Raw genomic sequence first — 24294 nt, 5'->3', positions numbered from 1 at the left:
GATATTACACTATCAGCTATGGACCAGAGCTAGGTTTAGGTGTGCTGCCCCGTGGGAGGTTAGGGTTAGTGTGAGGGTTTGGAACCAAATGGACCCTTATGGGTTTGCAACTCTAAACCCCTAACGGGTATGTTGTAGCGACTACTTAGTTCCCATCAATTCAAATAGAAGTATTGCTATGAGGCTGAGCTGTCGGCAGGAACTATATGACAAGGTCCAAAAAATGTTGATAAATGAAAACGTACTCGGTTGGTATAAACGATCAAAAGATAAACGATTAAACGGTCAACAGAAAATATTGAGCCTAGAGCTCACCCCCATTCTCTCACTGAATGCCACTGCCCAGACACACAGCTGACATAAGTAAAATGATTAGCAGACACACAGCAGGAGCTCATCAATCAGGTAAGGGCTGTGGCACATCGAAAACCCAAGCGTGGGAAAAAATAAACATATAGAGTATACACTACACTCAATCTGTTCTTGAGGTAATTATTTACCCCCCACAATCACAAAGGTTAATTTGACCTTTGGGGAAACACAAATAAGGGCCGATTCATACTCCTATTTTAGAGCCGAATAAAAGTCGGTTCGGCTCTGTAGAGCCTACAATGTGACGTCATTTGAGGTTCGGGGGGGCGGGTACCGTCCTAAAGTCGTCTCTTCGGTGCTACAGAAAATTTCTGACGAGCCGAAATCATTTCGGCACTACAGCGCCGAAACAGCTGTAAAATAGGAGTATGAATCGGCCCTTATTAGTCTGTGTCCAAAAATGTCGTTTTGGCTTTGCAGGGCAGATAAGAGTAGACATACTGATTGTAGCTTAAAGGGTCTCTAGATCAAAACAGGCTTCGTGTGCAAAACTAGTCAACAAGGTACAACAATGTGCATAATATAAAAACATGACTTTTATTATTATTATTATGAAGGCATTGATAAATAGCCTACCTACCGAGTGGTTTCAGGTTGCATTTACACATTACATACGTGTGGCTTGAGATTCTATCGGTTTAAATTATGGCTTGATATTAAACATGCAGGTAACAATCGAAACATACATTGGGTGTAACATGGTCTTACTACCAGGCACCCTGGATAACATTAAATAATGTAGATTCAATAGGCCATCATTCCATCGCAATTCTTGTCATCGCAAGAATGGCCGTGGGGGTGAAATATGGCGTGTTTAAATATAAAAAATGTGCACAAAATCCAACATTTCTGCTTGTATAGCTTATTTTGAAAGTAATATTGAAGTATTAGTAGGAATTGAAATTGTCAGCTTGCGATCGTGTCGCAATTAAAATCACATTGTTAGCAATACAGTACTCGTGGTCAGCCTGCTCAGTTAGCCGCAATTTGCAACACTAGATATTTTTTTTATATGTTTAATCTAGAGTTGCAACAACAACCATTGACAGCCCATACATCCAAACAGAAAAGTCCTATCCCATTGTATTAAACGTTAAACTCAACAACATTGCAGATGTACAGAAAGCTGTAATTATGCTTTTCTGCAGAAATTCCTTGCAGGTGATTACTTTTTGTATTTTTCTATGAGTGAGTTTGAAATCACTCAACTACTCAAGTTGACTCAACGGCCCTACGGACCATCTTTTTTAAATTTCACATAATGCAGGAGGCAGCAGGACGTTGTGTTATTGAAAACGACAAATATATTGAATCAGATAGGACTTTTCTGTTTGGATGTATGAGCTAAATTCAACATAGTAAAAATAAATCTAGAGTTGCAAATTGCGGCTAGGTCATGATCAAATATGTGCAAAATTGTCTTTGTGTCTTAGAAGTAAAAACCGATTGATTACATCGCTTGCACATCAACCAGTATAACGTTACATTGTTTTTTAAATCTGGTTTTAATGTCGCTGATGTTATCCGTCTGTCGATAAAAAACCTGGGGCAGAAGCTTATTCCATCATGTACCACGATGAATAATAAAAAGAAATACAGAACACATCCCTCCGTATGAAAATGTACACCAACATTATTGATTCCGTCTTAATAATCGTGACGCTTAAGTGATCTATGCTTAGTCGTGCACCGGTGCCGCACGCCAACAATAGCAGATCTACAAGCGCTGAGGACGAGTCGTTGTGAGCATGTAGATGTTGCTATTGTTAGTGCCATGACACACACACACACACACACACACACACACAAACACACACACACACACACACACAGCACACAAACAACTAGAACTAGACTAAACTATTTCTAACATTAATATCCTGATGACAAAAAAAACACTACAAATGGAATCTAGATAAAGCAGTAGTTCACCCAAAAACGTACTTATTTTCTAGCAATTACACACACCCGCCTTGAATTCAGCGAGGGCGGGGGGGGTTGTGTAGAGTGGCCACATGGCAACTGGAAGGAAGGTTGGGCAAGACTCTGAACCCCTAATTGCTCCCGGTGTGCAGGTTGATGTCTTGCATGGTTTCCTCCGCCATTGGTGTACGAATGTGTGTGAATGGGTGAATGTAATGCACAACCTATGTAAAGCGCCTTGGATAAACGCGCTATATAAAATGCACCATTTACCAATCATTTGATGACTGGTGGAGACTCACAGGCCCCTTTTACACCAGGGTTGAACCGGTTCAGTTATTTTTTCCCCACCTACTATTGAACCAGTTCAGAGCGTTTACACTGAAAATGAACTGGTTCAGAACCCTAAAAGGTAGCAGGTTCCGTGAAATCACCAAGGTTCCAATAATCTAGAACGGAACCAGTTTGGTGGAAAATGAACCAGTTCTAGAACCAAAGTTTATTTGGTAGAAAAGGGGGTCAAAGAATCTCCTACTACTAACGATGATCCGGTCATCGAAATATTGTCTTAGGAATGCGACAAAAAAAAATCCCCGTGAATTCAAGGCTTCACGGGACGTGTAATTGACTGCAAATAAGTCATTTTGTGTATACTACTCCTTAACCCATTAAGACCTGGAACGCATCTGTGTCACTGTATAGCTTTTAACCACTTTAACTATTATTTTAAACTTTAGCTGTTGAGGAATAGCAGATCTACAAGCTCGGCACCGATTGCCACGCTACTAGCTTGTAGATCTGCTATTTTAGAAAAATTGTGAAAATGTGTCGCAAATCTTTTAATATATATTCTTTCCCAGCGAACATTTTAACTCAAATCTTTGCTTCAGGGAGGTCCCTGGAACAAAATATTTTAAGATATCGGGTACGCACCAAATACATATAATTTCAGGGGTTCTTGACATGAGATAGTTTGGAGCACCAGTGATATAGAAACAACAGGTATTACAGAAAAAACTGTCTTAGGGCCGATTCATACTCCTATTTTACCGCTGTTTCGGCGCTGTAGTGCCGAAATGATTTCAGCTGGTCGGAAATTTTCAGTAGTACCGAAGAGCCGACTTTAGGACGGCACCCGCCCCCCCCCGAACCTCAAATGATGTCACATTGTAGGCTCTACAGCGCCGAACAAACTTTTATTCTGCTCTAAAATAGTAGTATGAATCGGCCCTTCGACTTAGAAGACATTTCTTTTAGAATCGGCCTTAGGTCTAAATGGTTAAACAAAAAAAGAAGGAAAAAGGCGTATCGTTCGTTAAAAACTCAGTCTTCGACCTTGTGCGCCGGCCGACAGAAGGTCCAGTGGTGCTCCACGGTGTTCTCGTTGGCACGCTCACTCATGTGGTGCACGCGCGTGTTGCGTATTGTGAACCCTTGCTTCGTGATGTAGTCAATCAGGTGGACGCGCAGCGCCACCTCCTGGTGGTAGTCGCACGGGCCGAAGGTGAAGCTCACCTGGCAGTCACGCGTGTCCATCATGTGCTTGTTCCACTTGGTGAAGGAGTTGGAGATGCCCTCGAGCAGCGAGTGCACCTTGGTGGTGACCGTGAGCTGCGTGATGATCACCGCCACCGGGTTCGAGTACTTGGAGAGCTTGCGCGTGCTCGACAGCTCCACGACCTTAGTGGATGTATAGGAAGGAAAGGAAAGAAAGTATGTTATTTATGGAGACTCTGAGAAATTACTACAGTGGTGGGTGGGAAGAAAACGTACTCTGTTGCAGAAAGTAAAAACAAAGTCCGGAATTCAAAACATTTTACTTGAGTGAAAGTAAAAGTATCAAAATGTACTTAAAAGTTCCAAAACTAGAAAGTACTCGTTATGTAGAATGTGCCATGTCAAGTTTTCAAATATGTAAAAATATATAGCCGAAAATAGCAGATCTACAAGCAGAACAAATACATCTATTTAATTAATACAAATATAATTATTTTTGTAAAAAAATTAACTAAGCTTCGGCTTCAGCCCATAACCTTTCGGGCCAAATAATAGGCACTTTGTTGAGCAAGTTGTGTACTGTAAAAATTGCTCCACAACTGTTTCGTTTAAAACAAAACAAAAATCTGACCCGTCTGAAGTGAGTGGTGCTGTACTGTACTGTACTGTGTGTGTCTGTGTGATAAGCTGTGCAACAGTGACACTTGGTGGTAAACAAACATTATAACGCTATTTTCGTGCTCGTACAGCTCCCAGGGACACACATAGCTGTCTATAGGAGTGGTTGCACCACTCCAAAATAAAATAAAATAAATGCCCGGACGAACAAATTAACTAATAACCAACACCTGCTCGAAGACGTCTGGAGGGTACAGCGGCTTGGGCTCGCTCAGGCACTGGATGAGCGGCTCGATCTGGTAGAAGTCGGCCTCCTTGCGCAGCAGGTCCGTCTCCGTGAAGTCCACAGGCAACGTGAGCTCCGACGTGCGCAGGAAGTTGAGCACGTAGCGGAAGAGGGCGCCGTCGCGGTCGATGAAGTAGTGGCCCTGGGAGTCACGCGTGGTGGGGAAGTCCCCGCGGAACATGGCGCCCAGCATGGAGTCCGGGTAGCGCTGCAGCGTGGACAGGCTGGTGGTGTACAGGGCGCCGCCCACGTTCAACGTCACAGGACTCATCTGCACATCATCGGCGACAAAGAGATAGAAAGGATTTTAACCCATTTCGATCCGAGGACGATTCTACAAATGTCTTCTAAATCACGACAGTTTTCTGAAAAACCCATGTTTGTCGTTCTCAAACATTTTCATGTCAAGGACCCCCAAATATATATAAAATTGGCCGCCGACCCCCATCTGAAAATGGGTTGTTCCAGGGACCACCTCCCAGAAGCAAAGATTTGAGTTAAAAACGTTCGCTCTGAAAGAATATATATTCAAAGCTTTGCGCCACATGTTCATGATTTTTCAAAAATAGCAGATCTACAAGCTCGAGCTTGTAGATTTGCTATTTTTCAATAGCAGCTTAAGTGTAACATAATGCTTAAAACACCACCGCCCAAAATGGGTTAACGGTGAGACGGTGTGGAAAGACGAGGTGGCAGTGGCTCAGGGGTAGAGTGACCGGATGTGAACCGCAAGTTTAAACCCGGGGCTCCCCCCAGAGTTAGTGTCGAAGTGTCCTTGAGCAAGCTCATAGCGCGGCACCAAGTCCCTGGAACAGTCAGCAGCCAATTACATATATTTTCGGGGGTCCTTGACATGAAACTGTTTGAGAATGACTGACATAGAAATTAGAAACATGTGTTCTTCATAAAACTGTCAGGATATAGAAGGCATTTGTAGAATCATCCTCAGGTCTAAATGGGTTAAAATGCTGGTTATCGGCAAGTGGTGACGGTGAGAGAGTATGCCAGTCAATGTCGTTCCCATGCCACATTTATCACATGAATGATGTCGTATTTTGAATAAATTAAATAAATGGTGCATTTATATAGCGGCTTTATCCAAGGCGCTTTACATAGATTGTGCATTGCATTACATTCACCCATTCACACACACACACACACACACCGATGACTGAGGAAACCATGCAAGGCACCAACCTGCACATCAGGAGCAATTAGGGGTTCAGGGACACTTTGACACCAACTCTGGAGGAGCCCAATGCTTCGGTTGATGTTGCACTACTGTTTTATACTCTTACTGTACTATTTACATTATATTAAATGGTAGCTGCATTTTTAACAATTATCAATGGAATTTGTATTTATCCCTAGATCAGTGGTTCTCAAACTTTAATTTCAAGAGTGTACAAATGGAACCAAATGGACCTGTATGGTATGGTTCCATTTGTACACTCTGTAAGCTGCAGCAATATCTCGAATACTTTACAGCGGTATGTCATATGATCATGTTAGGGGAACAATCTGGATGCAACACAAACGGTGTGATGTAATCACAAGTCTGCCCTTTGTTAAAAACACACAATGTGCTGGTACAGCGGAAATGTTGAGAAGTTGTGGTTTTAGTAGCATGACTTTCTCGCACGCCTCTCTAACTCCTTGTGTGTGTGTGTGTGTGTGTGTGTGTGTGTGTGTAACGAAGCGACAGGCATGTACTGCTGCAACATGCATTATCGGTCACCTGTTTCAAATTGCATTATAGGTAAAAAACAGTGCTCCTATTGAGTGGTGCAACCACTCCCTTACGGAGCTATGTGTGTGGGTTCCTGGGTGCGTCTGAGCACGAAAACAGCACGGTTGTTTTTCACCACCTGTGCGCAACCTAACACACAAACACACGCGCACATTTAACTGTATATATGGTGATTTCGGGTGTGCCAGTACAGTACAGTGACAGTACAGTAGAGGTACCCCCACACGGTAACTGTCATTTCCCAACCATTTCGGACGCGGGGCGGCTCGCCGGAATCGGGCCGGCACCCTGGGTGCGTTCCTGTGGGTTAGTACAGTGACAGTACAGTACAGTACAGTAGAGGCTACCGTAGAGGGACCCCCACACGGTAACTGTCATTTCTCAACCGTTTCTGACGCGGGGCGGCTCGCCGGAATCGGGCTGGCACCCTGGGTGCGTTCCTGTAAAAAAGAATCACACCCGTGTGCAGTGAGTGGTGCACCACTCACTTCACACGGGTGTGATTTTTTTACATTCCACAGACCAGAGCGCTCTGGGCTCTGGCCACGTTCAGGTGTTTAGACCAGGGGGGCAGTCAGACAGATATTTTGTGAAGCCACTAAGGAAATCGGGATTTCATATAATGGCCTGTTGTGGCGCTGTCATTGGGCCCAAAAGAAACCCATAGACCCATAGAAGTCCATGTATTTGGGCCCAACTTCACCTAGACTGTATTACCTTAATAAACATGGTTATGAATACTTTCTGCTTCCAGTCACTAGTTTAAAGTCTCATTTCTAATGTCATAATATTATTTTTGGAAAATGATGGTCCCATTTATTAAAATAATTACCATAAAGTCGCGTATGTTCGGAGGGGCGTGGCTAACGCTACAGTCTATGATCGGGATTCCCCACACACTCGAGTCAAAATAAAAACCAACTAAGAAGAATTAGAAGGGGGGAAGTCCCGCCTCGTTGTCTGGGCCAGCCAATGGCCAGCTGGGCCAAAACGGATCTAGAAAGATGGCGATTTACAATTCAAGGACTGACAGGCTTCATTTTACGTTCATGAACGCTTTGTCCATATTTTTTACAGTCTATGGTTTAGACATATATCTAGTGTTGTGTTTATAGACGGTTGCGTCCCCCTCTCAAACGAGTACTTGCCCGGTCGGGCAACCTGAAAGCAAACTCCAGCTTAGTGTTGATTCCTGTCCTGAGCACCAAGTTGTAAGCCGCGCAGACATCTTAAATGTATGAATCATTCATTAATCCAACTCTTACCCTATTTCCCCAGTCTCCATTATCCATTTGTAGATAAAGTTGCCCACTTCACTTCCAGGACCAGGTCAGAAGCACAACTGGGGAGCAGAGAATGTAGCTCAGCTTACTTCAATAAAGTCACCCTTGGAAAAGACAGACATCACTGTTTTTATTTAAAGTAATTGTTTTTGCATAATAATCGTCATAATTGTTTCCATGTAGATTTATTTTTTTGAAGAAAAAAAGTGAAAGAGCAGATCTACAAGCTCAAAACGCATCATGATGTGACGCGATTTGAGCTTGTAGATCGGCCATTTCCACCATTCATATAAAGCATAAAGTTATTAAATTATCTAAGTTAGCTGTCATATCTGCCCCGTGTGCACCTTTAGAGCCTAAAAGCCAAAGGGAAGTGTAACACTGGGTTAGAACACGGGCGGCAGTGGCTCAGGGTGTAGAGCGGCCGCTTGGGTCCCGGATTGCTCCCCCAGAGCAAGTGTCAAAGTCTCCTTGTCTGAGCAAGAACCCCATTGCTCCGGTGAGCAGGTCATGGTTTTCCACAGTGTATGTGTGCTTTTTGAGCGGTGCTTCTGCTCCAATACGCAGCTATGTGTGTCTGTCTGTTTGTCTGTCTCTGTGTCTGTATGTCTGAGCACGGAAAGCTGCAACACGGTAACTATTACTTCTCGACCGTTTCGGATGCAGAAACCGGGCCGGCCCCCTGGGTGCAAACTGGGGGTCTGGATGTTGCAGGGACCCCCACACGGTACAGTAGTAGCAACGCTTACTTCACACAGGTGTAATTTCCTTTGTCTGCTCTGATGAAATGCGGCAGCGTTCGCTAAATAAAGAGAAATTGCATCTTTAATTTTGGAGTCCCGCTTTTTCCATTTAGTTGGTTTATGAGTTAAGTGTATGAATGTGTCTGTGTGAATCTGTGTGTGACGTGTGGGTTCCATTTGTACAATATCTGGTTTATGCAGGTCCAGGGGAAAGAAAATGCCCAAGGATCTACCCTACCCATCAATCAAGCAGAGGCAAGATGCACATTTTATAATTTATTCAAGATGGCTTTCTTGCTCCTGATGTGGTGAGAATGTTTCTCAATTATTCCCATCATTAGATGCAGCAGTGGTTTAGCAGCTTCATGCTGTAGACTGCATGTTGCACTATGAGCACTAATATCCTATAGTTTATTGAGACACTGTCTCTCTGCATTCTATGACCCTCTAGTTTACTGAGACACTACAGCACTGTCTCTCTGCATTATATGACCCTCTAGTTTACTGAGACACTACAGCACTGTCTCTCTGCAGTCTATGATCCTATAGTTTACTGAGACGCTACACTGTCTCTCTGCATTCTATAATCCTAGTTTACTGAGACACTACAGCACTGTCTCTCTGCATTCTATGATCCTATAGTTTACTGAGACACTACAGCACTGTCTCTCAGCATTCTATGATCCTATAGTTTACTGAGAAACTACAGCACTGTCTATGCATTTAATGTATACATGTGTATACATGTGTTCCCCTGTGATCCTATAATTTACTAAGACACTACACTGTCTCTATATGCATATAATGATCATCTGCTAAAAGGTCATGACAGTAAATTGTAACCTGGAGATAAACAAACCAAACCTGGCTAACGAGCTATAGGTTTAGCAGCAGGCAACAATCACCAAATAACGACTGATCCCGAATGTAAATGATCTCCCAGGGAGGGATAACAACAACATAGGCTACTACTGCAGAATGGATGGATGCATTGCTGCTCATTGCTATGCACTGTATGCAGACAGACAGACAGACGGACGGACGGACGGAGGCTAGGCTAGCCAGCTAGCATCACTACAGTAACACAGAAACAATTAGCTAACATCTTAGTTAGCCACAGCTAGCCGCTAAATGATGATAAAACTGAACATTTATAGGGAGTGAAATGTTGAATTAAAACAACGTCCTTACCAGCTCTGTGTGTGTTGACCTGCAGCCCTCTCTAAACAACGACCCAGAGACGGCTCAGTGTGTGTAGATTATTAGAAACACACACATTAGATATTCACTGATGTTTGCAGACATTTACAGTTAATAGTTAACAGGATGGATGATGCTACAGGCCAGGCAGAGCATTGTGTGCTACAGTCTATGGTGCTACCGCAGTCACAGTGTTGCCAGGTTGAGCATAAGCAACAAGGTCTATGAAAACAAGCCCAAAAGAACATAGGACTATCTCCAGTGGTCCGGGGACCACCCAGTGGTCCTTGAGGCGGGTTCCAGGTGGTCCCCAACTAAATGATGGAGAGTTGGTAACCCGGTAATTTAAGGGTCCATTGTTTGAGTGGTGCAAGTGTATATGTTTCTTTTCCCTTTTTACCTCCTTTATGATGGATGTTTTGATGAAATGAACAAGGTGGACCCTCTTGTAAACAAGTGTAATACTTTATTGGGTCGTCCACTCACAGTTAACAGGTGCTTGAAATGTACTGTAATTCTGAAAACTGTTAAATAAATAAATATTTCAATCAATCAATCAATCATTGGGAAACAACTACTTTACAGAAAAACAAGCCCAAAATCGCTTATAATAAGAGGACATGGCAACACTGAGCCTGAAGGGAGAGGAGAGGATGGGGAGGAGGCAGAGGAGAGGAGAGGAGGGGAGGAGTGATTTATTTAATATTTTATTAGACAGAAATGCAAAACAGTACAGAGTAGTCAAACACTTTGTCTGAGATGATTACACCAAAAAATTAGTTCTTGCTGTCTAGTTTTTTCCATTGGGGTCCTATATCCTATTCATAAAGAAATACCCCCCCTATATATTTATTTCTTATATGTTGCGCACCAGGAACGCACCCGCCTATTACATTTGCATTGCACAGTGCGCTCAGTGCGCTTTTTCCGAACGCGCCCAAGCATCTCAGGGTCTTGTTCACAAGTGAGGGGAGGCGCGGTATTGCAGTCGCTGTATATAGACAAATTCACAGAGGGGTGCCTTGGGCACAGCCATTACTGAGGTGTAATCCATGGAGGCTCCATGGATCAACCATTACTCAATGGCTCTGGTCTCAGCCACCACGGTAGATATTTTGACATTCTGTTTTTTTATGTTGCCACTACTGTTGGAGCAGCCATAAACTACACAGGTTCATCCCGATGTTCTGGGCATCTTTGTGCGGGGAAACCGCAGATGTGTCGTCTCCGCCTACAGGAAATATGTTGCGACAATGAGACCCGCTAAGGAATCGGTCAATAGTCCTCAGGCCTGATATGGTAGGCCTCAGGTCTATCATTCTGAAATGTAATTTAATAATATTTGGACTGCTGGACAGCTGACAGTATAGGCTCTCTATTCCTTAAAAAAAAGGGGAAAAAAGAAAATTATATATATATATATATATATATATATTTGCTCTGCTTACTTAATGAAACCAACACCAGCCAAAACCAAGCAGCAATGGTTGTGTCTGCGCTGTGAGAGCACACAGACGAAACTATCAAGCTTCCTGGAAAGAGCCCATGGGTGATGTATGACTCTACTAAAGACAAAGTGTTTTGTACCCTTTGCTCTCAAGCTGAACAAATGGGCGCTCCACTCCCATCCACCTCAGGACGTGACCAACTGAGATCAAGAGCGTTTACACATGAAGGATATTCCAACTGGAAAAAGGCTATTGAACGCTTCAGATTCCACTAAAAATGTGATTTGCACCGAGCCGCCGCTCAAGCCGTTGCTAACGTAAAGGCAGGGGTAAATGTCGTGGCGGCATTGTCTGTTGGTAAACAGAAGGAGATGGAAACAAGATGCTGAAACAATTTAATTCTTTACTATTGAGCATTGAAAAAGTTGAAACAATATAATACTTTACTATTGATCATTGAAAATGTTGAAACTATTTAATTCTTTACTGTTGATCATTGCATGCTGAAATGTTTAAACAAGTTGATGAAAAAAGTCATGAGTGAATCATGTGTTCTGAAATCGTACCGCTGTGTTTATTACCAAACTGTAAATAAAAGTACTACCTTTTTCCGGCACGGGCCCCCATGCCAATTATAAAAACATTTAGTCTCTGCCAAGAGGTGCATGCATAGTCGAAGAAACCTTCAAGGTGTTTTTGTTGACCAGTGAGGAGATCCTGTGTAGGAATCTTTTTCTTGGTTGACTTTTTGGATTTCGTTGGTGGCCATTTTATCACCGGAAAGATTTGCCTCCAGGATGGAACCTAGGTAGGCAATTTAATCTTTTTGTGTGACAATATTGTCACCCACTCTTTTTTTTTTATATATTTTTTATCCCACGATTTTGTAACCCATTTTTCACCCCTGTGCCAATCATCTACTGTGATCCTGGGCTCTACACACCCTCCGCCAACCTGGGGAGAGCAACGGACTTAACTCATGCTCCCTTCATGCCTGAGTGTCCAAGTTGCTCCTTTACACCTGACAGGGGGGAGTTTCCCTGGTTGGACGTAGCGCGTGGAAGGAACACGTTATTCCAACCAGTTCCTTTCCCCTCCATCAGGCGCCCCGGCTGGCCAGGGGGAGGCAGTTTAGAGACCAGGATTACTGCATGTTTTTGTGAGGGTATCTACCCTAGGGGACACGGGGAGAACATGCAAACTCCACACAGAAAGGCCCTTTCGCCAACCCCGCCTTCGGGTATGGGCACTGATGACGCGGAGGAGGAAACACGCCGCCAGCACCCACAGTGCCCCGAGCGGGAATCGAACCCAGGACCTTCTAGCTGTGAGGCGACAGCACTACCAACTGTGCCACCGTGCCCCTATTGTCACCCACTCTAACCAAGAAGCCATCTGCCTTGCTGAGATTACTATTTGATCCAAAGAGAATAGATTCAGTTTTTCACAGGTGTAAAGATAGTTTGTTATCAGCGAGCCAGGTGCAGATTCTACCGAGTTCAGAGCTGAGGGCCTTTTCAATCTGCAGTTTGTTCCTGTCCGAGACCAGCAGTGCCGAGTCATCTGCGAACAGGAACAAGTTGCAGTCACAAGTTGATGTCATATCGTTAACATTAGGAACAGTAAAGGCTTCTTTGTGGAAGACCACAGCTCACTGGGAGGAGAAGGGGGGGGGGGCAGTGTTCCGTTCACCTCCACCATCTGTTCTCTCCCCTCCAGGTAGGATTGCATCCAGCTCACTGTTGTGCTATCAAACTTGTGCAACAAACTTCACAAGTAATTGGCCATTCTGCATTGCTACAAACCTTACAAGTAAATGGCCATACCGTTTTATGAGTCCGCATGTGACTTTTTAAATTTTTCTTTAGAGAAAACATATCTCCACAGACTGTACAACTAAAACCTTTCTTCCCTGTGTGAATCATCATGTGCTTCTCCATATTTCCCTTGTGATTAAACGTTTTACAGCACACTGTACAACTAAAACTTTTCTTCTCAGTGTGCATGGAATGAGTTTCTTTCGATGGTTTCAGTCCCTTGTGTGACTTCAGTGTGTTTAAAAATGACTGATATACACCGGGCTGCCACTCATCACTGTCTTCAACCTCTTCTGGTCTTTGAAGTAGCTCCTCCTGCTCATCTTTAATGTGTGGAGGCTCTGGTTCCTCCTGGACTAGACTGGAGCTCTTCTCCTTTTCAGCGGAAAGCTCCTTTTTACACACAGGGAGGTGCAGGACGTCTAGGGAAGAACACACAATGAAAGCAACCATAACACATTTTAAATGTACCTTTTTATTTATTTTTTCATTAAAACACATTCACTGCTATTGACGTAGATCTACATCATAGCCAATTCAGTGGTTGAGAATGAGCACTGATGCCGTAGTATTATACATCCCCTCTCTCCCACGTGTGCACATGACACATGGAAATCTGGCAATGCTTTATCTGAATGGTTCTTTTTTGTAGGATACAACCTCATGAAACACATTTGAACGACTACAACGACGGAAATTAATAGTGTAAAAACAGACTGCGAAAATTGAATTAACTAACTATAACAGTAAAGCTGTTAAAAACTGTAACAGCAGCTTTATCAAGACAACAAAAAAAGTTGTGTTTGAGTGTCAGTATTTACCAGTATGTCCAGAGATGCCGCTGTTGGTATCGTCTTCCTGGTTCACCTCCAGTTTAATGGTGTTAGGTACAGAGGTTTGGGTGGTGTAAACCTCCTGTTTAATGGTGCTAGGTACAGAGGTTTGGGTGGTGTAAACCTCCTGTTTAATGGTGCTAGGTACACAGGTCTGGGTGATGTAAACTTCCTGTTTAATGTTCTTAGGTACAGGGGTTTGGGTGGTGTAAACCTCCTGTTTAATGGTGCTAGGTACAGAGGTTTGGGTGGTGTAAACCTCCTGTTTAATGGTGCTAGGTACACAGGTCTGGGTGATGTAAACTTCCTGTTTAATGTTGTTAGGTACAGAGGTTTGGGTGGTGTAAACCTGTTTAATGTTGTTAGGTACAGGGGTTTGGGTGGTGTAAACCTCCTGTTTAATGGTGCTAGTAGTAGGTACAGAGGTCTGGGTGGATGTGGATCTTTGCAGTTTGACCATGGTCTCTCCATCTCCGTTCGATGAGACATCATCCATAACACGTTTCACGGTTTGTCTCAATTCTGGGGAAGAAAAAAAAAGTCAAAATATGTTAGGAGGATACACGCCAGACTGTCACCCAGGCGGAGACATATTAATTTGTAAGTGTTTTGACCACCCCTCTAGACCAGAAGTCACGCTGGCTGGACCAGGCTAGTCTCCCATTGGCTTAGAAGCCAGCCAATCATGCAATCATGCAATCAATATCACCATTAGACCACGTGACTACAAAGTTGATCAGCTCTACTCTCCACAGCACACCACTGCATACACACATCTCAGAGAGAGAGATGAGAGAGAGAGAGAGAGAGAGAGAGAGAGAGAGAGAGAAAGAGAAATAGAGAGAGAGCGGATGAAAACTAAACTGGATAGACCACCACTGCAAATGATCCTACATCCTACATCACAAATATAAGGGCCGATTCATACTCCTATTTTAGAGCCGAATAAAAGTCGGTTCGGCGCTGTAGAGCCTACAATTTGACGTCATTTGAGGTTCGGGGGGGCGGGTACCGTCCTAAAGTCGTCTCTTTGGTGCTACTGAAAATTTCTGACGAGCCGAAATCATTTCGGCACTACAGCGCCGAAACAGCGGTAAAATAGGAGTATGAATCGGCCCTAAGTCTAAAACCATTTGTGTTGTCCTCTCAAATTGACCAGTCAAACTAAAATCCACGATTTTAGAAACTTTGCTCCAACCTCCAGGGATTGGATGGCTCGTTGAGCACTAATTAACTGCAGCTAAACGCTTGGCTTGTGTATGTTGTTTTCTGCAGCCTCCTAGATATCAAGTGGGACGGCGGTGGGCGATGGCTATAGGGTAGTGACCGGATGGGAACCGCAAGGTTGCCAGTTCGAACCCGGGCTCCCCCAAGGTTAGTGTCGAAGACTCTGACACCCTAATTGCTCCCGATGTGCAGGTTGGTGCCTTGCATGGTTTCCCCCGCCATCGGTGTGAGTGAATGGGTGAATGTAATGCACAATCTATATTAGTCCGGCAGCCGACAGGCTTATTTTGTTTAAAGTGGTAAAGTATTTTTTATTGGCCTAAAATATTGTGTATTATACAGTACATACATTCATGAATCCACTTGCTGACTGGCTGTTGGTATTGGGAGATGTCTTTTATAGGGGTTTCTTGTGACCCTACCGTTAACATCCCTATGGCAGGCAAAATTAAAAAAAAATGTCAAACTTCCCTTATGCTTGAAACGTATATTCAGTGATTTCACTTAATTCAAATATCACTTCTTTTTTGTTTTGTTGTTATAATCCTCCCTACTATAGAGTGTGCTGACCATATAATGAGTCCCCAGTTAACCCCTGGGGTAAAAAAAACCTTTCGTTTTTGGCTAGATGGTCCTTCATCCAATCAGGATAGAGAGGGGCCTTCCGCCAATCATGATCGAGCGGGGGCGGGCCTTGGTGTGCGTGCCTTTTGCGTGTCCCGCCACTGTAGTGCGTGCATGTGCACATCCTGTTACGGGGCAGACCAGGTTTTTCTTTTCAAATCACTGAATGCTCCTTTAAATAGCATGTGACGTGTCAAACAAGGGGTTTTTCATGATTCTGAATACATTCCAAGCATTAGTTTTGCACAAAATACACTCCTTGGGCTAAAAACAGCCATAGCCACTTGGCCAAAATGTGCTGACCCGTCATATTTTGTATTGGAATGTATTCAGAATCATGAAAACCCCCTAGTTTGACATGTCACAATTGTCACATGCTACTAAAAGCATAAGGGAAGTTTGACATTTTTGTCTGCCATAGGATGTTAATGGTAGGGTCACGAGTGCGGCTCCTATACAAACATTGCCCAATAGTGACAGCCGGTCAGCAAGTAAGTGGATTCATGAATGTATAGACAACATTTAGGCCAATAAAAAAAGATTAGGCCTATACCAAATTTCCCACCCGTCCAGGTCGACTGCCAGACTATATAAATGCACCATTTACCAAGAAATTCCCTGGCAGGGGTCTTCAACAGGGGGTCCTCACTCCTCAGAGTTACTACATGGAGGGCTCCAAAGTTTTGTGTGATAGAACCTATCATATGAAGTCGTCCTTAGCCCATCGTTTCTTTTCATTTTTTCTTTATGGAGAACTTCTAATATAACGCTAAGGACCAGAGTATTATATGACATGAAGCATTATGAACCACCAACCTGCTCTATGTAGTCTGATGTGTGGCTGTAGCATCACGTCCAGCAGTTTGTTCTGTAACTTCTGTTTCTCCAGCAGAGTTTCTAGTGTCTCCATCTCTCTCTGGAAGAGGTTGAACATGAAATCTCTCAGCGCGCCGAGGCGCACGAACAAAATCATTCGGACATTATGCGTCACACTACAAACATCATCGCCAAGCGGTTTGTCCAAAACGCACAATATCTCCTCTCCCACCGACGTCATGTGTTCATTTATCTTCAGCCGTACAGACTCCATTTGACTTCTTTTACCTCCTGTAGGAGACATTCTCACCAACAGAACTGTAATATACTAATATAATGTGTTATATAATGTATAAAGCTCGCTCTCTGTACTTCCTAGGTTGAGGATTGCAACGCCACACTATGCTGAACACTTTTATGGGAAAAGGCCATGAAAATATAAACATAAACAACACGCATTTACTTCCGGGTTAACGACGCGGCATGAGCAGCAAAGAATGCGGTTCAGGCACTGTTGCCTTTCGCCACCTGGTGGAGGAGGTGTGCAAAAGATGGATGGATGGAAGTGTCAGTTTGCACAAAGTACAAAGGTACAGTTATACAATGATTGGGCCATGATGGCTTGTTCCCACTGTGGCCACAGATTAGATAGAGATACAGACAGACAGACGGCATCTGAAACGTTTAGGTTTTAGTTGACTACATCTACAGTTGATTTATGTTATGTTTATTTATTTGACATGGACATCACAATCACATAGCACGAGCATGTATATAGCACGAGTTCTAGTTCTGTTTTCAACACCTGTCCACATTGATTGATTGATTGATTGAAGTATGTATTCAATGTGTAGAATGGAAACTCAATACAAAAACTGTTGTAACTGTGGACGACACCATAAAGCATTACACTTGTTTACAATAGGGTCCACCATTTTCATTTGATCAGAACATTAAGAGACGTACAAATATACACTTATAAAAAAACAGGAAATCATCATAGAAGGGAAAAAGGGAAAAACATAGGCCTATACAAGGGGGACCTTTCTAAAATAGAATACCACTATAGTCTAAAACCCAAATGCATTAACCTGTGAAACAAAACAAAACCAGATTGATTGATTTATTTATTAACAGTTTGCAGAATTACAGTACATTTCAAGTACAACTCAATACAAAAACTGTTAACAGTGAGTGGACGACACCACAAAGCATTACACTTGTTTACAATAGGGCCCACCATTTTCAATTCATCAAAACATTTAGAGACATACGAATATACACAATATATAGTCAAAAGGAAATCATCATAGGAGGTCCAAAGGGAAAAGAAACATATACAGTGAGGGGGAACAGGGATGGGTGGGGTTTTTTTCCCGAATTGCAGCCGACCAGCACACAAACTGACGCTAAGGGTTATGAGTCCTCATGTGTGTTTTTAGATTACTCGATTGACAAAAGGCTTTGTTACAAACTTCACAGCTAAGGGGCTTTTCTCCTGTATGAGTTCTCATGTGTATTTTCAGATGATCGTTGCCACGAAAGCCTTTGTTACAAACTGTACAAGTCATGGGTTTTTCTCCTGTATGAGTCATTGTGTGCTTCTTCAGAGCACACTTTTGAGTAAAGCCTTGGTCGCAAACCGTACAAGTATATGGCCGTTCCCCCGTATGAGTCATCATGTGTATTTTCAGATGGCTCCTGTGAATACAGCCGTGGCCGCACACTGTACAAATAAAGGACTTTTCCCCTGTATGGGTCTTCATGTGTGGTTTTAGTTGACACAGCTGCCTAAAGCCTTTTTTACAAACTTCACAAGTATAGGGCTTTTCCCCTGTGTGAGTCCTCATGTGTATGTTTAGATCACATTTCTGAATACAACCGTGGCCACAAACTGTACATGTAAAGGGCTTTTCCCCTGTATGGGTCTTCCAGTGCGTTTTCAGATTCCATGAGTGTCTAAAGCCTTTATTGCAAACTTCACAAGCAAAGGGCCTTTCCTCTGTGTGAGACTTCATGTGCTTGTTCAGATCTGCCTTACGACCGTACAGTTTGCCACACACCGCACAGCTAAAACGTTCCTTCGCTGCCATGTGATCCTGGTCTCGGTTCTTGGGGGGACGCCCCCGCCTTGGCATGGAGTGAGTTTCTTGTGTTTTCATGTGTTCGTCAGTTGAGTTGCTGGCTACAGGCCCTGTGTCTCTGTCTTCGCCATCACCATCATCATCACTTTTCACTGCTAGTATTGTCAGCATCGGCCCATCAACCTCTTCTGGTCTTTCCTGTTTAAAGTGTGGAGGTTGTGGTATCTCGTGGACCAGACTGGAGCTCCTCTCCTCTTCAGAGGAAACCTCCTCTTTACACACAGGGAGTTGCAAGGAGTCTAGGGAAAAGACACAATGAAAGCAAACATGACATATTTTAACTTAAAGATTTCTTTCATAATCGTGTGACTGATGGCAACCAATCGACACATGTATCATTGCAAAACCTCTGCCATAATCAGAACAATTTTTAAGGGCGCTAGCCCGTTCTATAGACAGCTTTTGTCTCAAGATTTGCCATTGACAATAAAAGGGGAATTTAGGTCAAATGTCCGCTAAATCTTGTCCCGACACGTCTCAATATTTGCCACTGACAATGAACAGAGAAATTACATCAGAATTCTGCTAAATATGACGCCAATTAAACATCAAAACATTAAACGCCATTGACATTGATGGGAAAACTTAGGTCATATGTAAACGAGCAAATCAGCTAACCAATCACATGTTGGTTGGCTTGGCCAATAAGGGACCACCTCATGTATAATGTACATCATGTAGCAATGTCAAATGTCCACCAACATAAATTGATGTACGATGACAAGAGCGCCCCTCATTTTGTTTTTATTTTTCGGTAAACAGGTGGTTCATGTAGGGCATCACAGTACATTTCGTAATTGTTACAAGTCATTTGTTACATTTCTATTATTAACTTTCATTGTGTTACAGTTCCAGGAGAGTAAGGGAACCCTCTTTGAGTCGTTTCAGTTCTTCTTAGTCTGTTCGTTCCCAGTTACAGGGTTCATGATAATTATACATCGGTATTCCATTTCTTGCTTTGTTGCTTAAATTAAATCAATCTTCTCGTAGGGAGCTCTCCGTGGTTTTGATCAGATGGATATACTAAGCTCTTAATTTCTGACTTCTGACCTGCCTCTCGTTCAATAATATGAATGTGAGGGACCATCGGGCGATTTTATCGAAATGAGAGAAAGGTAAGCAAGCAAAAACAAAAACAAAAAAACAAAAAAAGCCATATCTTCCCGGCACCCCGAGCTTCTATTTTGAAGGAATCCCGGTGCTGATTGTGTTAAGGTGATGTGGTGTTCTGTACCCAGTAGGAGGTGGTCGTCGGCGTCGTTTCCGTCGCTCTCAGAGCTGGACGTGCTGTGGGAGGGGCTGCGGGGCCTCTTCCTCTGCCTGGGACTGGGAGGGGACACCTGGCCCGTCCCTGCCGTGTGCATGGCCAGGTCCTGGTTCCTGGAGGGGCGCCCGGGCCGCCTGCAGCAGGGTGGTCCGGCTGATTTAGTGTTCTTCTTGGTGAGGAGAACGGCGGTCCGAGGCCCCACCCCCGGTGCCAACGTCCTCCGATCTGTGGTGAGACATTTTCGGAAATGTTCTATATTCTTTACCAATCATGTTCTAAATGTGTTTATTGTGTCATACATAGGTAGGAGCCCTTTGGGCTTCTTGCCTCCTCCTAGCACCTTTGCTTTTATATATATTTTTATTTTTGAAGCTTTAATTTTAATTATTATTCCGCAGCTAGCTCACTATCTACAGCATGGCCGGTAGAAATTAAACTCATAACCAATGGCCAAAGGATTGCACTCATAGGCAAACAAAATGCCTCAAATTGTGAGGTCCTTGAAGGGCCTAGGAAGAAATGGCAAGCTTTTCACATAGCAGAGGAGGCTGAAAACCGGCCAAAAGAAACACACATCCAATAACATAATTAGGCTGGGTGCCGGATCAAAACAGTCACATATTACAAACTTCAAGTAAAGATACAACTGGGAGCATCAAATTGCTGTGCAGACTTTTTATTCTTAATAACCTTTTCACATTGAACTTAGGGACACATAACCTACCTGACCTGGCGGAGACCTGTGCTCCGAGGAGCACCTTTTCTAGTTCAATCTGTGGAGGTTGTGGTTCCTCCTCCTGGACCAGACTGGAGCTCCTCTCCTCCTCATGTTCAGGTGAAACCTCTTTACACACAGACAGGAGGACAGAAAGAGTACCATCAGCACCACACACAACTCAAAGTGTAGTTCAGCTATCTCATGGTCCATAGCTCTATAATAATGAATAATAAGGAATTGCATTTTTTTAGCGCTTTTCCAAGTGCTCAAAGCGCTTTACAATGGTTCATTCATTCATACATTGGGAGGTGAAGCAGCGAACAGTCGACGCCAGCGTCCTCACTTCTCACATTCACACACCAATGGTGGTGAGCTCACACCGACCGACTCATTGTAGGCAACGTAGGGTTCAGTGTCTTGCCCAAGGACACTTCGACATGTGGACAGGAGGAGCTGGGATTCGAACCGCCAACCAACAAAACTGTTTCTATCCTCCCCCCCTCTGCCACTCAGGTGGAAGAGCGCATCACTGCATGCCTGGCTGACATCTCACAGTGGATGTCCTCCAACCACCTCAAGCTGAACCCAGACAAGACTGAGCTTCTCTTCTTCCCAGCTAAGTCCTGCCCTATGCGGGAGCTAACTATTTCCGTAGACAACGCCCTGGTAATGTCTGTCCCAACAGCCAGGAACCTTGGTGTTGTCCTGGACAGTCAGCTCTCGTTCAAAACTCACATCACAGCTGTCACTCGATCCTGTAGGCATGTGCACTGATCCAAAATGCCGCAGCTCGCTTGGTCTTCAACCAGCCAAAATTCTCACATGTCTCCCCCCTGCTCCGCTCCCTCCACTGGCCCCCGGTCGCTGCCCGCACAGAATACAAAACTCTGATGCTGGCATTCAAAGCAACCAAAGGTATAGCTCCCCCATATCTTGCAAATATGATTGAACCCTACAAACCCTCCCGCGCACTCAGATCAGCCAACACAGGGAAGCTGGAAGTACCCTCACTAAAAAACCCCGGGACAACGGTCCACACGTCCCAAATTCTTCTCCCTTCTGGCTCCAAAACTGTGGAATGCACTTCCCGTTGCAGTCAGAACTGCAGCATCACTCCCAATCTTCCGCCGTAGTCTGAAAACCCACCTTTTCAGACTCCATCATGGCCCATAACACTTACCCTACCCCTTTAGATAGCACTTTTGTAGACTTAGATAGCATTTGATACAGACTTATAGCATGTTATGTAGTCATAGCACGTCATTGTACATATCACATATGTATAGCATTGTATAGTATAGTATATATGTATAGTTTAATTATATAGATATTCCACTGTTACGTTCTTAGCTTACGCATGTTTTATGATAAATGCTTTTTATATGTGATGTATTCCCATGCTTCTTTTGTTCTTGCTTAATTTACGCTCTGGATTTAGCGTCTGCTAAATGCCTAAATTGTAAATTGTACAAGAAATCTACACAATTAGATAATGTAGAGAAGATCTATATGGGTCCATTTTTGGTTACCAACTCTCCATCATTTAGCTGGGGACCACCTGGAACCTCCTCAAGGTCCACTGGTGGTCCCCGGGCCACTGGTTGAAAACCACTGCATTAGAGCTATGGTCCAGAGGTATAGTTCAGCAGCTATATAACTCTTAAACGCGTAAACATGTGTTTAACATGATGAGACATGGTCAAACATGCTCTGTGTAGTGTCTCCATCTCTCTCTAGAAGATATGTTGCATGTCACACACTACAGACATCAACAACGCAAAACACACAACAATTAAATATCTCCTCTCCCACCGATGTCATGTGTTCGTTTATCTTCAGCCGTACATCCCACCGACGTCATGTGTTCATTTATCTTCAGCCGTACATCCCACCGACGTCATGTGTTATTGTGTTCATTTATCTTCAGCCGTACATCCCACCGACGTCATGTGTTCATTTATCTTCAGCCGTACAGACTCCATTTGACTCCTTTTACCTCCTTTAGGAGACATTTCAATTGGTTAATTAATACTCATTACTCATGTGTAAAGAATAGAGTTATTATCGCTCGAGGATCAACAATTCCACCGCTTAATAACGGCCACAGTACATATATTTACTCCCGGCACCGGGTCAACGTGTTACAAAGCATGAGCAGCAAAGCAAAGGAGGATATTTGCCATTTTGCCTTTCGCCGCCTGGTGGTGGTGGTGTGTAATGTTTGTGTGCATGCGTGCGTGCGTGTGTGCGTGTGTGTGTGTGTGTGTGTAGAACCAATTTCCCTCTATGGTTGCGAGATCTGGGGACCATTAGCAAACCATGACCTGGAAAAATGGGATAAACACCAAACCGAGACCCTACACACAGAATTCTGCAAATCCATTCTCCGTACCCAGCGAAAAACACCAAATAATGCATGCAGGGCAGAATTAGGACGATACCCACTCATAATCAAAATAAAAAAGAGAGCACTTAAGTTCTACAACCACCTAAAAGAAAGTGACCTAGATGCACTCCATAACAAGGCACTCACACACAGTGAAACTCTAGAGAGATGCCCCCTCAGCCAGCTGGCCCTGGAACTCCGGGCACAAACACAAACAGAGCCACGAGATAGAAAACCCATTGGACTAAACCAAATTATAAAACAGCAAAGGGAAAACTATCTGACACATTGGAAAGAAGCAACACAAAAGCAGAGTAAACTAGAATGCTATCTGGCCCTAAACAGAGAATACACAGTGGCAGAATACCTGAGCACCGTGACCGACCCAAAACAAAGAAAAATCTTAACTAGGTACAGACTCAGTGAGCACAGTCTCGCGATCGAGAAAGGCCGTCATAGGCAGACCTGTATCCCGAGAGAAGACAGACTATGCACCCACTGCACACTAAACGAAGTGGAAACCGAGCTACACTTCCTAACCATCTGTCCATTGTACCAAGACATCAGAGACACATACTTCCCACAGATTACAACCACACACGGAGATTTTGAAAACATGACCAATGACAAAAAACTCCCATATCTGCTGGGCGAAGTACAACAATGTGCAAACACAGCAGCAAGATTTGTGAGTTGCTGTGATAGGAGAAGGATATCAAATGGAACACAACCACCCTAAAGACTAATCATTGTGTATATTCCTGCACTATACCTGCATCGAGTTATCTTGGTACACAGAAGTTGATCTATTGAAGATTCTGACCTTCAAAGTACATAATTTTTGTTTTGATTGTATTGCTGTATTGTTGTTTTGTTCTTTCTGCTTTGGCAATGTAAACGTATGTTTTCTCATGCCAATAAAGCCCTTTGAATTGAATTGAATTGTGTGCAAGATACAATGTTTTTCACAAATCCTTGTAAAAGTGACAAACATTAAATTGAAGTAAGATGGAGGAAGTGAATGTGGATACTGGATGTTTTTTTAATCCCTATCGACATCATGATACACTCTTTCTTTACTCAATTATTAGTTATCTTTTTATCAGCAGTACTACAGAAACACATTTAAAGAAAAAGGTTGAAATGTTTTTAGTTTTTTTAATGTAAATGACCAAACATTGGCTTCCCGCCACTGCAGAGATTGTGACTTGTGTATGTTGGGGTTGGTCAGCACCCCGGAGTGTTGGGCGGGAGGAGTAGGACGAAGGCTCTAAAGGCCTGTATTCATACCTAAAACACACCTGAAACTGGAGTATTCTGGAGAGTCTAATGATGGCTCTCT

General features: G+C 43.5%; 3 protein-coding genes across 4 annotated transcripts; all 3 read right to left on the bottom strand.

Annotated features, from left to right (window-relative positions):
• Positions 1–888: 888 nt before the first annotated feature.
• kctd6b (potassium channel tetramerization domain containing 6b) lies at positions 889–9804 on the bottom strand. Of its 2 annotated transcripts, none has more exons than XM_080764595.1 (4): positions 9664–9804; positions 7712–7788; positions 4641–4967; positions 889–3975 (listed from the first exon to the last, which is right to left on the bottom strand). In XM_080764595.1, the coding sequence occupies exons 2-4, from the start codon at positions 7736–7738 to the stop codon at positions 3619–3621; spliced, it is 711 nt and encodes a 236-aa protein (XP_080620721.1). In that variant the 5' UTR covers positions 7739–7788; positions 9664–9804; the 3' UTR covers positions 889–3618. The 2 variants fall into 2 exon arrangements, with proteins under 2 accessions (XP_080620721.1, XP_080620722.1); XM_080764596.1 differs by having other exon boundaries at positions 7712–7833; positions 9664–9802.
• Positions 9805–10881: 1077 nt separating this feature from the next.
• On the bottom strand, positions 10882–16837 carry LOC308315574 (uncharacterized protein). Its single transcript, XM_080763618.1, has 3 exons — positions 16438–16837; positions 13759–14292; positions 10882–13359 (listed from the first exon to the last, which is right to left on the bottom strand). The coding sequence occupies exons 1-3, from the start codon at positions 16739–16741 to the stop codon at positions 12857–12859; spliced, it is 1341 nt and encodes a 446-aa protein (XP_080619744.1). The 5' UTR covers positions 16742–16837; the 3' UTR covers positions 10882–12856.
• Positions 16838–17567: 730 nt separating this feature from the next.
• LOC308315956 (uncharacterized protein) lies at positions 17568–22648 on the bottom strand. Its single transcript, XM_080764232.1, has 4 exons — positions 22379–22648; positions 20573–20692; positions 19816–20073; positions 17568–18820 (listed from the first exon to the last, which is right to left on the bottom strand). The coding sequence occupies exons 1-4, from the start codon at positions 22425–22427 to the stop codon at positions 17847–17849; spliced, it is 1401 nt and encodes a 466-aa protein (XP_080620358.1). The 5' UTR covers positions 22428–22648; the 3' UTR covers positions 17568–17846.
• Positions 22649–24294: the final 1646 nt, after the last annotated feature.

The sequence above is a fragment of the Protomyctophum bolini genome, assembly GCF_963924005.1.
Source record: "Protomyctophum bolini genome assembly, chromosome: 5".
Lineage (NCBI taxonomy): Eukaryota > Metazoa > Chordata > Actinopteri > Myctophiformes > Myctophidae > Protomyctophum > Protomyctophum bolini.
The sequence above is the reverse complement of the archived record's forward strand: the minus strand, read 5'-3'. Positions and strand labels throughout refer to the sequence as shown.